The 14298-nt window shown below is 40.7% G+C and overlaps 2 protein-coding genes across 2 annotated transcripts; one reads left to right on the top strand and one right to left on the bottom strand.

Moving 5' to 3' along the window:
• Positions 1-1621: 1621 nt before the first annotated feature.
• Positions 1622-6744, top strand: LOC128508922 (chemerin-like receptor 1). The gene is made up of 2 exons (XM_053480409.1): positions 1622-1685; positions 3916-6744. Exon 2 carries the CDS (start codon positions 3944-3946, stop codon positions 4967-4969), a length of 1026 nt encoding a protein of 341 aa, XP_053336384.1. The 5' UTR covers positions 1622-1685; positions 3916-3943; the 3' UTR covers positions 4970-6744.
• Positions 6745-12620: 5876 nt separating this feature from the next.
• On the bottom strand, positions 12621-13895 carry LOC128509786 (modulator of apoptosis 1-like). Its single transcript, XM_053481622.1, has one exon. It carries the CDS (start codon positions 13893-13895, stop codon positions 12621-12623), a length of 1275 nt encoding a protein of 424 aa, XP_053337597.1.
• Positions 13896-14298: the final 403 nt, after the last annotated feature.

Raw genomic sequence — 14298 nt, 5'->3', positions numbered from 1 at the left:
GCCTTATTATGATTCGAGCTACACATCCTGCTCCTGTGCTCCCAGTGATCCAGACCCCATCTGCACCTACTGACTCATCCCTATGCTGAACTGGACTTCGTGTTAATTTAAATAATTTCTGTTTATATTGTACTCTCAGCTGCATAACACACATGGTGTTATATTATCTCTATCTGTTATCACCCAAATGAGGATGGGTTCCCTGTTGAGTCTGGTTCCTCTCAAGGTTTCTGCCTATTGCCATCTCAGGGAGTTTTTCCTTGCCACTGTCGCCGTCACCCTTGGCTTGCTCATCAGAGAAATTTCATTCATTCATCTCGTTATTATCTAGAGACACTTTTCTCACACATACACAATTTATTATTATTATTTTTTTATTTTATTTTTTATTTTTTGTGAATTTCTTTCATCTTTGTGAAGCTGCTTTGAGACAATCACCATTGTTAAAAGCGCTATATAAATAAAATTAAATTGAATTGAATTGATACCTTTTATCTGCTTGTCTTGTTAGTCAGAAATGCACACTGGCAATGTCTCAAAATGGGTGGTAAATGCCTTGTTACATGCCAAATTTGAGTTGCTTAAAGAAAAAAGAAAAAAACATTCCCCTCAGACATTTCCAGTCCCTGTTTTCTGACTGGCTAGGATAATGTACTTATGCAAAGAAAATTCAGGGATTCCAGAATTAACGGTGTTAAGGAAAAGAATAAGTCATTTATTATGAAGCGTCTATGCAAAATGTGCAAATATCGTCAGGTCAAAAATAATCATTTAACTATTTAGATCAGTTATGCTGGCTAACTTTTCCTTATTAAAAAGGTTATTTAAACATTTTAGGTTTTAGAATTTTTTTATTTGTTATTAAACTTTCTAGTGTAAAGTACTGCATAAAAGTCTTGAGTCCCTCACGATCCCTTAATATTAAATCAGATTAAATGATGCCGATTAAAATAAAGAAATCCTCAAAATGGGTGGGAAATCCCCTATTATGTTTCAAACTTCAGTGGGTTAAAAAGGAAAAAAAAATCCACAGATGTTTCTGGTCCCTGCGTTTTGATTTGCTAGGAAAATATTCTCCTGCAAAGTGAATTTAGGGATGCCATAATGCATGAACTATAGGTTTTATAAGGAAGAACAAGTTAAAACTGTTTTTTTTTATATATTATAACATCAGCAGCATCATTTCCTCTCTCGTCTGGTTCAACCACACAAGATTCAGCGTCACGAGGATATTAATGCCTAGAGTTACTGTAGATGCTTTTTTATTCTTAAATGATTCATAGGTCAGAACAAAAACATTCCTCTTAAACTGGTCAAGTACAGGACTGAAAATGAGAGTAAAAACCTGCCAAATATAGGCAGTGTTTTAAAGTAAAAGCCATTTAAGAGAAACTTTTTTTTTCAAAAGTCACTTTTAAACAAGATGTTCATCTAACAAGAAAATGTTTCCAACTGTAGGATTTGCTGCTATAAGAGTATATGTTCTTGTTCACTATTGTCTAGGATTTAAACGGAAGTAAAATTAAAGGAAATTGCTGATGTGGAAAAAAAATGACACTGTAGAGGGGAGTTTGTAGAAGTAATTTCATAAGAGGTGACACATGACACTTAGGTCCAGATTAAAAGCTCACACAGCAGAGTTGTCAAAAAGCAGCATGACACACACAGTCTGATCTCCTGGTTGAGTAAGTGATTTTACTTTTACTGTTTTTAATGAAGGTCAGAATGTTTTCTTACTTTTTACATTAATCTATAATTGCTGTTATTACCCTGTGGTTAATAACACTTCAATATCCATATTTGCCAGGTATAATTAAATGAAAAACATTTAGCAAGTCTTCACTCACTTAAATAAATGTTTGTACTGTATTTAAGGACTTATCAAGTGTACAGTCTTAAACTGAAATTAGGACTATATAAGTGTTTTATTGAAGAATGAGACAGATCTGCTTTTTTCAGTTGATATTCCTCAGTTCACATTTAATTTTGGATTAAAGTGTAACTTGTTGAGTAAAATTGTAGATAAACCCAATTATATACCTTTGTCAGACAGTTTAATTCTGGAAAAGTATTGTCTGTTGTCTCACACTTCCAGGATTGGAGGTTAAAATCTAATCCTGTGATCTGATCCTGTGTACACGCCAATCTTTGGCAGACACTAATGAATATTAATGAGTATGCAAATGGAATGGTCACCGAACAAAGTGTTAAAACAAACAAGATGTTGGATACCCAAACCCAAAAGAGATTCTGGAGATTCAGGAGATTCTGTAAAAAGCTTGCATCTTTTTTTGTAAGTTAGCTCTTTTATTTTCAAAAAATATTTTATATAGATAGATGTAGGACTATAGGCCAAGACTATAACAGTATCACTGTGCATTTTAAAGAATATTCTTCTTATTTATTGCATACTTGTATATTCTGAATCAATCTTTAAGAACTTATTAAAGTCAGAAAGTTACATCTCCATGTCTGAAATCTGAAGTACTTTCTAAATGGCTAAATAAATACCTCTTTAAAAAATTTAATCATATCTACTGTACCTTTACTTAGGTGTTTTTTATATGTTTAGATGGAACATAATTATGCAATGTGTAATTTGTTTCTATAGAAATGCTTAAGTATTACGAAGCAAAAGTGTCTGTTGCAGCCCTTGTCTTCTAAATACAAGGCAGAGAGTCTCTTAACGGGTGCAGTTGATTTTATTATTCTGCAACCAGCGTAAGCACTGTGAAAACTAAAAATAAACAAATAAATAGCTGGTTAAATTCGCCTTTAGCACAACTCAAATTTACAAATAAAACCTTTACATCTCTACAGTACATCATCATGCATTTATACATATGCTATGCACATTACATGAACCTTAAAGCTAAAGTATTTAAACAATATAAACACACAAACCTTTCTTGTAAGAGACACAACAAAACAAATTCCAGAAACATCATTAAATATTTTCCCTGCTTAAACATGGAATAAAAAATAAAAATAAAAAACCACACACACACCTCGCTTCGCTCACTAAGGGTGCAAACTTTAAACTTGCTGCTTCCTGAGGTAGAAGTTAGCTTTAAAGGCTCTGGGCTAAACAGCACACAAATGTGAACATGAGGCAGAGCAACTTAAACAATTTTACAATGCACAGCACTAGAATTACACAAACTAAGTTTACTTACATTTGTGCTGAGCTTCTTGGACAAAGGAAATCTAAACCATGAAACTGTTGAGAGGTTATACAGGTTCCTGAGTTTATATTCATGGGTTCACATGAATAAACTGACTCTGAAAGAATTACCTATAGTGACCTCTAGAGGTCACTTACAGTGTCTCCTAATTTAAATACTATTTATTATTAGGCTGAGATTATGTGCAGCATACAAAGCCCTTTGTTGCTGTAGAAACCGTAATGCATTGCAATGACTGCATGAAAAAAAAAGTTATTCAAAATACAAATAAAGCTAAAGATGCTGTTATAGAAAAATCATCTGTGATTTTTGAATATTTATTATTTTACAACTGCTGTGGTATAATTAAAATGAGTAAAAAGAATTTGTGGTGAAGATACGGTATCTGAAACAAGGTGAATTTAACTAATTTTGATGGAATTTATTTTTATTCTAAAATGTGTTTTATGTTTACTGATTTAAGTGTGTATTAAACATGAGGACAAAATAAAAATAATGAACAAACTTGGGAAAATGAAAAATTCTAGCATGCAAGATGTTGGAAACCCCAACAAGAAAATACTTTTCTCAGGATATTCTGTGATAATAATAATTAAATAATGAAATTAATAAAAATTGTAAGTGTAATGATAAAAAAAAAACATACATACTGTATAGGCTAAAGAAGAGCTTGCCCTAACTCCTGCTGTAATAAGTACATACAGCTAAAGCACTATTTTTGTTTCCACAGGGGAAAAAGCAGGATTTTAGCCACTGACATGACCGATTTCAAGTTTGATTACCAATGGAACTACACAGACTATGAAAATGACACAAATGATAACGTGTCGTCAACGAACCTGTCACACCATGTAGAGGACATTTGCTCTGAGGAGATTCTGTGCATGTTGCTGCTGGTTGTGAATGTGGTCATCATTGTGCTTGGGCTTGTGGGAAACGGTGTGGTGATCTGGATCGCAGGTTTTAAGATGAAGAAAACTGTTAACACCAGCTGGTACCTAAGTCTGGCTATTTCTGATTTCATATTTTGTGCCACTTTGCCACTTAATACCTTGTACCTAGCCACATCTGACTGGACCTTTGGACAATTCATGTGCAAGTTTACCTCCTTCGTGATGTTCCTCAACATGTTCAGCAGCATCTTTCTTCTCGTCATCATCAGTGTGGATCGTTGCATAGCTGTCATCTTCCCTGTTTGGGCAAAAAACCAGCGCACCATAAAGAAAGCTTCTTTGATAGTTTTCCTTGCATGGGTTTTTTCTGTCTCATTGAGTGTTCCGTCCCTTATTTTTCGTGACATTCAAGACCAACTAGGCAGAACCCTCTGCCACAATAATTACAATAGCCATGACACTCACAATTCTATATCGATCTGTCGGTTCATTTTTGGGTTCTTGATGCCATTCTTGATCATCATTGTCTGCTACTCAATCATCATCTTTAAACTGAAAAGCAACCAAATGGCAAAGTCTTCAAAGCCATTCAAAATCATGACAGCTCTCATTGGGACTTTTTTTCTCTGCTGGCTGCCATATCACACATTTGTGCTGGCTGAGCTGAATCAAGGCTTCCCCATCGAAACTATTACCTTAGGGCTCAAGATTGGAACCTCAATCGCTTCAGCTAATAGCTTCCTCAATCCAATTCTCTATGTTTTCATGGGCAATGATTTCAGGCGAAAGTTTAAGAACTCTATCCTGTCCAAGATCGAAAACGCAATAGGAGAGGAAGGACGCACCACAAGTCGCTCACCCGTTCCAGTTTTATGGATGCCAGAGCATTGACACACATCTGATTTGACATGGAACTATAAAACAGAAACTCAGCTTCTGATTAATTTGTACATAGTATATTTAAATTTTGGTGGGAAATATACTGTTTGAGGATAATTATTTGGTCTCTATGTGACTTTTTCTATGTGAAAAATCTCATTTTAATCGTACAATACTTACATACTTAAATACACAATTTACCCCGATCAGCCATATTAATAACACAGGATCATTGGCACCCAAGGCTCATCTATTCCTACAGGGACCAAATTCTCACCTGTCCGGTCTTATCTCACAGAAAACATAATGTAGCACAAATTGCTTAAAAGAAATGCTGGCTATGATAGGCTGTTGATCTGGCCTCCAAATTCCCCAGATTTCAATCTTATTGAGCATCTACAGTATAGGATGTGGTGAAAAAAGTCTGATGCATGCAGGACTCACCCGACAACTTACAACAATTAAAGGATCTGCTGCAGATGTCCAGGTGCCAGTTAGCACATCACACCTTCAGAGGGCATGTGGAGTCAGAACAGTGGTGTTAATGTTAATGGGTTTAATGTTATGGTTGATTGGTGTGTATATTGTCACAAAGCATAAAAAAACATATCTTATAATCAGACAAAAAAATTTGACCTCAATTGGTAACCCTGTGTAACTGTGTGACATTGCACACGTGTTATGATATGAAGAACTGGAAGTCAGCAGGAGAAACTGTCTATTTTTCTTAATTGTAAAATACTTACTGTGTTGAGATATATAAATTGGGTATCATCAGCATAACAATAGAAACTAATCCCATGTCTTCTAATTTAGTTACCCAAGGGAAGCATGTATATTGAGAACAGAAGTGGTCCTAAAACTGACCCTTGTGGGATCCCACATTTTACTGGCATTACACCAGACGGTTCTCCATTTAGATCTACAAATGGTATCGATCGGACAGGTATAATCTAAACCATTTTAATGCCTGTCCCTGAATACCTATTTAATTTTGTAAGTGATCTATGAGAATATTATGATCTATAGTGTTGAATGCAGCACTAAGATCAAGTAAGACTAGTATTGAGATGCAGCCTTGGTTTGAAGCTAAAAACAAGTCGTTTGCAATCTTAACTAGTGCAGTTTCTGTACTATGATGGGGCCTGGAACCTGACTGAAATTCTTCAAGGATGTTGTTTTCCTGCTAGAATGTGCATATTTGAGCTGATATTACTTTTCTAATATTTTTGATATAAACGGAAGGTTTGAAATCGGTCTATAATTTGTTATTTCATCCGCGTCCAAATTAGTTTTTTTTTTTAAGAAGCAGCTTAATTACTGCCAACTTATCAACCTACTGTAAATATAATAAGGAATCAATAATGTTTAGAAGTGGCTTTCCAACCGTATGCATCACGTCTTTTAAAAATCTGGTTGGGATTGGGTCTAACAAGCACGTTGTTGATTTAGCTGAGGTGATAAGTTTATACAGCTCTTCCTGTCCTATACCTTTAAAGCACTGAAAATCTACATGTGAAGCTTTAGGCTGATCTAGAGCATAAGAAACTATTAGAGGTTGAACATCCATTATTTTCTTCCTGATACTATCGATTTTTTCATTAAAGAAGTCCTTAAAGTCTTCACTTCTAAACTGTGATGGGATACTCTCTGCGGGCATCTTAGGTTTAGTTAGGCGAGCCACTGTACTAAATAAGAACCTGGGATTGTTTTGGTTTCTTGCTATCATTGAAGATGCTTGATTCTAGCAGTTTCTTGAGCCTGTCTATAGCTGCACATACTGTCTTTATATGCAATTCTAATAACTTCTTGTAACCCTCTTTACGATAGAGTAACAGAGTAACAGAAATAGTTATCTTTAACAGTACTTGGACCAGTAACAGAAGATGCTAAGTCTTTAAGAGCCAGTGGTTTGACACCAATAAAGACAGAAACAGTCATTTGTGTTGTGATCACTCTTTGTTTAACAACAAGAACAATAACAACAGTGTAACAATTTAATTCAGAAAAATAATAATAAAATAAAATAATAAAGCCGGCATAAGGTTCCCTTAAAACAAAAAAAATAAACCCAGTTTCAAAAATAGTTCTATTGCTCGTTGGGGCCCTTTTTTTCTTTTGATTAAATCAGTGTCACAACAGTACCAGTATCTGTTACGGTATCAGTATGTCAGTGCTTGTGGATCCTACCACACAATCCATGAAGAAAGGAAAGTGAGACTGCGCAAAGACTTTTGCTTGTGGGTCCGTGGCTCGCCACCCAATGTACACTGGGAATCTTTTGGGGTTTCAAGGTATGAACATCCAATTCAAATCCGATCGGAAGGCTTCAACCCCAGGTCGGGCATGACTTCCGATCCATGCGCATCACTGGAATGAATCTGGCAAAAAAACCTGACCGTTGAGTCAATGAGTGGGTCTCTTTAAGGTTGTCCGATCAGCGGCAGCTGTCTGCTAATCGCGCTCTCCTAAGGATGGTAATTGACTCGGAATTCAGCTAGGTAACGAGACAGCCATGAAGTCTTTCAATCAGGAAGTAGTTAACAGTAAGGGAAGGCAGAGCTCGATTGCCTGAAGTTTTAGAGCTCAGTGATTGGTCAGCTCCTCACAAAAGGAGCATGGGAATTGTAGTGCGAACAGTTTTTCAGGGGAAAAATCACTCTTTTTTCTATCTTTTTTTTTTTTTATGCATTTGATCACTTATTGTGGATGGCGTTTTTTCCTAAACCTACCTTTTTAACAACCACATATTTATTTATTTATTGTCATCACTTAACTGTTTTTTTTCTCTTTATACATAGAAAATGTACTTTGATTAATTAACTTAACCATTTATCCCAAGACTCAATTAACTTTAGGAAAGGGATTATTATGCCAAGACCTCGTTCTAAGACCTGGTTACACTCTCCCCTCCTGAACTCATGTACGTCCCTGTACATGGAAGAGCTCAAATGTGCTTTATCGGAGAGGGGTATGGGAGGGAAGGTGCAGAGGCTATTTGATCTTCATTCAAAACATCGGACAACACAGTGGTCAACCCCTGGAGAAATGACTTAACAACTGTGACCAATGGGCTTCCGAGTTCAGTATAATCCAGTCGCCTTGGTGGTTGACGTTCCCTTTTTGATTTCCGGACAGGAGCATCTGTGACTGTCATTCTCTCTGTTTCCTCTCTGGATTCAGTTCCATCCAATTCCGGTTTTTCTCCTTCCACAGACTTCTCAGTCTTTGTTCTGTCTACTTCCTCCTCACGCTCTGATATGTCAGAAGACACAGACTGCTGTTCATTACAGATGTCATTGACAGCATCAAGCATGGTCTCTTTCTCCACAGGATGTACTTCAGGTAAGTGGGTATCAGGCAAGTTACTTTTAATGGGGTCAGTTTCAGGTACTTGGTCGATTGGGGCGGTGCTTTCAATAGGTAAGTGTTCTGTATTACTGCAATGGTTGGTAGGTCTACTGGACCTCAGAGGACTGACTGGGGCATTGGTAGACATATCTGATGGACCAGATAGTTCAGGGGGGCAATCTACGGCCTGGGCATTTACTGGGCTCTCGACAGAACAGGGACCTGGAGATACAGTATACTGCCTATGTTGTTCATCAGACAAGAATTTTTTGGGCTGTGCTAGACCTTCATGGACTGTGGGGATGAACACATTTGAGACCTCACTGAACCAGTGGACTGGGATGAATTCATCCTCGTCCTCCTCTGAAGCGTCAGCATCCAGAACAGGATTTGCACGAGTTGCTATTCTGCGCTTTGTAGGTTGCTTGACAGACTTGCTGCTTTTCTCTATAGGTAGGAATCCACATGGGAGGAGTAAGTCCCTGTGCAGGGTTCTTAATGGACCATCACTGAGTTCGGGCTTGACAGTATAGACAGGTAGGGTACCTGCCCTGTTCACTACTACGTGGACGGTAGACTCCCACCTGTCTGAGATCTTATGCTTCCCCCGAATGCGAACGTTCCGGACTAGCACTCGGTCTCCAGGCTCCAAGTCTGAGGCGATCACTCGTCTGTCGAACCGTGTTTTGTTCTTGTGTGCAGTCTTTGCAGCATTAGTTATGGCTAACTTGTAGCTCTCTTCAAGCCGTGATTTAAGGTTCTGCACATATTCGGAGTGTGACGTGTGTTGCTTGCCATGCAGCGGTAGTCCGAATGCCAGATCAACTGGTAGGCGGGGCTGGCGCCCGAACATCAGCTCATAAGGTGTGAACCCCGTCACCCAGGTTGCCCCTGGGATGGTAGGGTGTTGTCCTCACTTTTTTTATGCCGGCCACTTGACAGAGTTCCTTTATCATGCGGGATTCAAAATCTGGTCCCTGGTCACTGTGTAATTTTTCTGGCATTCCATAGTGCACCATAAAGTTCTCCCACAAACACTTTGCCACTGTACGGGCCTTTTGGTTGGGAGTGGGAATGGCTACTGCAAATTTCGTAAAGTGATCCGTGATCACAAGGATGTCTTTAGTTCCATTTCTGTCAGGTTCAAGGGAAAGGAAATCCATACATAGAAGTTCAAGGGGTCTTGTGGTCTTGATATTTATTAGGGGTGCAGCTCTCTCTGGAAGTGCTTTCCTCCGCACACACCTGCCACAAGTCCTCACCTTTCTCTCCACATCCACAGCCATCCTTGGCCAATAGAACCTGGTCCGAATAAGGTCCAATGTGCGGTCAACTCCCATATGACCCATATGGTCATGAAGGCTAGTCAAAACTGCGCCACGAAGCTCAGCTGGGAGGACAAGCTGGTAAGTTATTTTGGGACCTTCTTGGCGTCGTCTGTACAAGACATTATTCACAAGTTCAAGGCGGCTTAATTCTCTTAAAAAGAGAGGAAGATCAGGAAGTTCATTTCGCAAGGTAGGGGGCGGTGTGTCACCTGTCTCGATTTGGGAAATGACGTGTTTTATACACTGGTCGGCTCTTTGTCTATCCACCAGTTCTGCTTCAGACAAGTGAGGGACGGTGGAAAGTTCACCAGACTGGTCTGCTTGTTGATAGCATTGGGGCACCGCATCCGCAGAGACTGCAAGGCATTCGACTAAAACAACGTTTCCAGTGTTACTGTCATCAACATGGGTGCTGTAAATAAGTTGTCTTTCACAGATTGCTTGTATGACTTCCTCATTAACAGCATTGGCATTATCTGAGTCAGAGAGATGGTCTTTGGTGAACTGGAAAATGCGTTCCCTCTCTTTCTGTGACTTTGGGTCATCCTCCAAGGTTCCGTGTGGCCTGCGTGACAGACCATCAGCATCACCGTTTTGTTTCCCAGGTTGGTAGAGAAGCTTGAACGAGAATGTGGACAGTGCTGCCAGCCATCTGTAGCTCGTCACATCCAGTTTAGCTGAGGTCAATATGTAAGTTAGTGGATTACTGTCAGTTACAACAGTGAACTGATTACCATATAGATAATCGGCAAACTTTTCAGTGACTGACCACTTCAACGCTAAAAATTCCAATTTATGCGCCGGGTAACGACTTTCACTCCGTGATAGCCCTCTGCTCGCATATCCAATTGCTCTCAACTGGCCCTCCTGTTCTTGATACAAAACTGCACCAAGTCCAGTGGTGCTGGCGTCAGTGTGCAGTACATAAGGTTTCTGAGGATCTGCAAAACCTAGCACAGGGGCGGTGGTAAGTTTTTCGATTACAGTCTCAAATGCTTGTTGGCAAGCAGGGGTCCATCGTTCCCCAAAGGGCTCTTTTGGGTCTCTGTACTCTGGCCTTTTTGTCACTTTAGCTCTCTTTTGGGAAGGTGGGTAGCCAGAGGTTAGCTCATGGAGGGGCTTTACAATATTGGAGTAACCTTTAACAAATCTCCTATAGTACCCAGCGAACCCGAGGAAAGATCTTAATTCTCGCAGACTCTTAGGGACGGGCCAAGTCTTGAGAGCAGCAGTTTTTTCTGGGTCAGTTTGTACTCCATTTCTAGACACCACATGACCAAGGTATCGGACTGATGTCTGAAAGAAGACACACTTTTCTGGGGAAAGTTTGAGGCCAAATTCTTTGAGACGGGATAGCACCTTTATCAACCTCTCCTCGTGTTCTTCAAGGGTCTTGGAGAATATGATCAGGTCATCAAGAAAGACCAGTACCTCTTTCAAGTGCATGTCCCCCATGCATTTCTCCATTAGCCTTTGGAACGTACTAGGTGCGTTAGTCACTCCTTGAGGCATCCTATTGAACTCCCAGAAGCCGAGTGGGCACACGAAAGCTGTTTTTGGCTTATCTGCCTCTTCAACCTCTATCTGGTAGAAGCCAGATTTTAAATCGAGGACAGAAAACCACTGAGAGCCATTAAGTGCACAGAATGTGTCCTCTAGCTTTGGGAGAGAATACGCATCCTTTATGGTCTGGAGATTCAACCGTCTATAATCTATGCATAGGCGGACTTGGCCATTTTTCTTTCTCACAACCACGATTGGTGATGAAAATGGAGACTCTGAATCTCGGATGACTCCTGCATCAAGGAGCTCCTGGATGTGGTTTCGAACGGCCTCAATATCCTGAGGGTGAATTGGTCATGCGCGCTGTTTGAAAGGTGTGTCGTCTGAGAGTTTTATATGATGTGTTACTTTGTCTGTTCGCCCAAAATCTGCATCATGTTTTGCAAACACGTCATGCATTTTATTTAGTTTCTCTGTGATGCGTTCTTTCCACAGAGGTGGGATAGGGGACTCGCCGAAATTGAAGCTCAGAGTGGACTTTCGGGAGGACTCTGCTTTCGCCGTCTTTTGGGATGGCTCAGCTGACTCTGCATTGTGCTGCTTTAACAAGATGGTCTGGTAGGTATGCATTTGGGCTATTGTGCCCTTTGGGGGAATGACAACATCATGATCAGACTCATTACAAATTATGACTGGTAACTTATAGGGTCGCCGGAGGGGAAGATCAACCAGAATGGCCTTTACAAGCAACCCACCAGGCAAGGAGGGCAAGTTTGGGTGTTCGATCAGGACAGATTTCCCATTCTGGAATCCATTAACGGGGGAAACCCCCTCAAGTACGACAGTTTTGCCAGCTGGAACAAATTGAGCACTCTTACCCAGTAATTTCACAACACCTTGGGGCTCAGGATGAGTTGTCTGGTTGTGTCTAACTTCAAGTACTTTAAGGACTGCTCGATAGCCGTGTGGGATAGGCTGATGTTTAACCCCAGATTCGGAACAGATGTTGTAAAGGACATCAAGGGTGTTGGTGCCTATAAGCACAAGGGGTTCTGTAATGGTGTTAAGATTTGGGACCACTAATGCAAGTGTGTTTACTTCAATTAGCGCACCAACAAACTCTTTTGGGAAAGTTATAGCTAGTTCAATGTACCCCAAGTAGGGGACAGACTGTCCTGCTGCTCCTTCTACCTGTAAGAGGTCATGGAGTGGCTTAATCTCCTGCTCTGAGAGATGTCGTTCATAAAATGACTGTGGAATAGTTGTTACTTGTGAGCCTGTGTCGAGCAAGCAGGTAACTTCTTGATCTTTTATGTTCACACAAGCTGTACTTTTTGTACCGATGAGTCCTTTAGGGAATTTGAATGGGGGGCTACTGTCTGATTGTTCAGTGCTGGTGCATGCTTGTGAGTTGACTATGAGGTTTAAAGCTGAGGGACATTGATTTGTCTCAGCCCCTGTCTGTCCCACCACAGGAGCCGTTAGTCGTTTAACTGGGAGCCGGGGTTAGCCTTCATTTCCCACTCACTTAATCTCTTTTCCAACTGTTTTCGTTTTTCAGCCACCAAAGCAGGATTGGGAGCTTCGGTACACGTAGAGGAGATATGCCCATCCTCTCCACACTTAAAGCAGTACCAGGGCCGGGGTTTGTTCATCTGCTTTGTTCTTATCTGGGTTTGCATGTTAGCATTTGTTTTGTCTGGTGTTCGGCTCTGGAGTCTCTGTGCAGTTACTTTTCTATCTTTCCTTTTCTCTGCCATGAAAGAGGTCAGCTGGCTCTGCAGGGTGGCAACCTGCTTCACAAGGTCTTCAATGGCACTGGGACAGACCTGTGGGTTCTCCTTCGGGATTGCGCATGCACATGCACTCTGAGACTGAACTTGGACTCGTTTTGTGGCACCAATATGTTTCCTCATGCGGCTGGCTTTAGCTTGCTGCCTGTCTTCCTCTGTGCGCAACATCAGCAGGAGCTCTGCAAATGAAGGTGGGCGACTTCTCGCCTGTTCAAGCTGCAGAGTAGAGAGCAGAGTACTGTCCCAACACCCTCTACAGAACTGCTTTAGAAGGTGTCTGTCAAGTTCTCCTGGTGCAACCCCACCCCTTTTTACTACAAGGTTTAATGCTACTTGCAGCCGATGAAGGTAAGCGGAAGCACTCTCCCCTGGATTCTGGAACGTGTTTAAGAAACGTGCAAAAAGTTCTTCCCCATCCTCAACAGCGCCAAAAGCCGAATCAAGTAGCTGCAGGAAAGCTGGAGGGGGTGAATTGGGCCGTAATCCTTTGACTACATCAGCTGCGGGAGAAAGCAAGCTCTCTACAATCTTTCTGGTGATCTGAAGGGGAAGTATGTTAGGATCATTTAGCAGCAGTTCGATATGGGAGCGCCAGGTGTCATAATCAGTCTCATTATTGGGCCTGGGAGTCTTTCCAGAGAAGGAGCGGAGCCTTAATTGAGGCTGAAAATGAGGATTGATTGCTTCGCTCCTAACAATGTGTTCAACCACAACCTTTTGAATTTCTGGTGGATTCATGTCATTTGCTGAAAGTGAAGGGGCTGTACCCACACTGTTGATTGTGATGGTGTCAGGGGGAGGAAGGCCATTATTTCTGTGAGCGGTGTCTGAGGATAAGACAGGGGGATGCTGTTCAGTGGAGGTAAGGGTCAGCTGGGTCTCACTGGGGGTTTCAGCACAGGTAAAAGAAACTTCCTCTGGTACAGAGCTCATCGCCTCAATATCTTTACTAATCTGGGACATCACTCCTTTAAGCACATGTCCGTACTCAGCACCGCTAAGTTTGGCTAAGGCCTTAAGTTCTGACAGGTAAGTTCTGGTAATATTACCACTGATCTCAGTTTGGTATGCACCGCTCAAGGCTCTGATGTTGTAAACAACAGAGGGATCATCTTGCAAGGCATATTTGTATGGCAATACTCCACTTAATGTTTCTAGAGCTGTGCCATACGTATACTCAACGATCAGGTTTTGGTAAAATTCAGATTCACATTCATCAACTAAAATGGTTCTTTTGATAGACCCATATTCTTTAAGGAAGTCAATAACTTGTTCATCTTGGTCTCCTACTTGTGTTAGTCCACTAACAATAACTACGTTTGGGATTTTAACACCACACCTCTTTACAAAGTCCATATTGGACACG

The sequence above is a fragment of the Clarias gariepinus genome, chromosome 21, assembly GCF_024256425.1.
Source record: "Clarias gariepinus isolate MV-2021 ecotype Netherlands chromosome 21, CGAR_prim_01v2, whole genome shotgun sequence".
In the NCBI taxonomy this organism is placed as follows: Eukaryota; Metazoa; Chordata; class Actinopteri; order Siluriformes; family Clariidae; genus Clarias; species Clarias gariepinus.
This window is presented reverse-complemented; position numbering and strand designations above follow the sequence as displayed.

Bases quoted from the DNA above. Each gene is read 5' to 3' on its own strand.
- LOC128509786 (XM_053481622.1), bottom strand. From the start codon at position 13,895: ATGTCCCAGATTAGTAAAGATATTGAGGCGATGAGCTCTGTACCAGAG.
- LOC128508922 (XM_053480409.1), top strand. From the start codon at position 3,944: ATGACCGATTTCAAGTTTGATTACCAATGGAACTACACAGACTATGAA.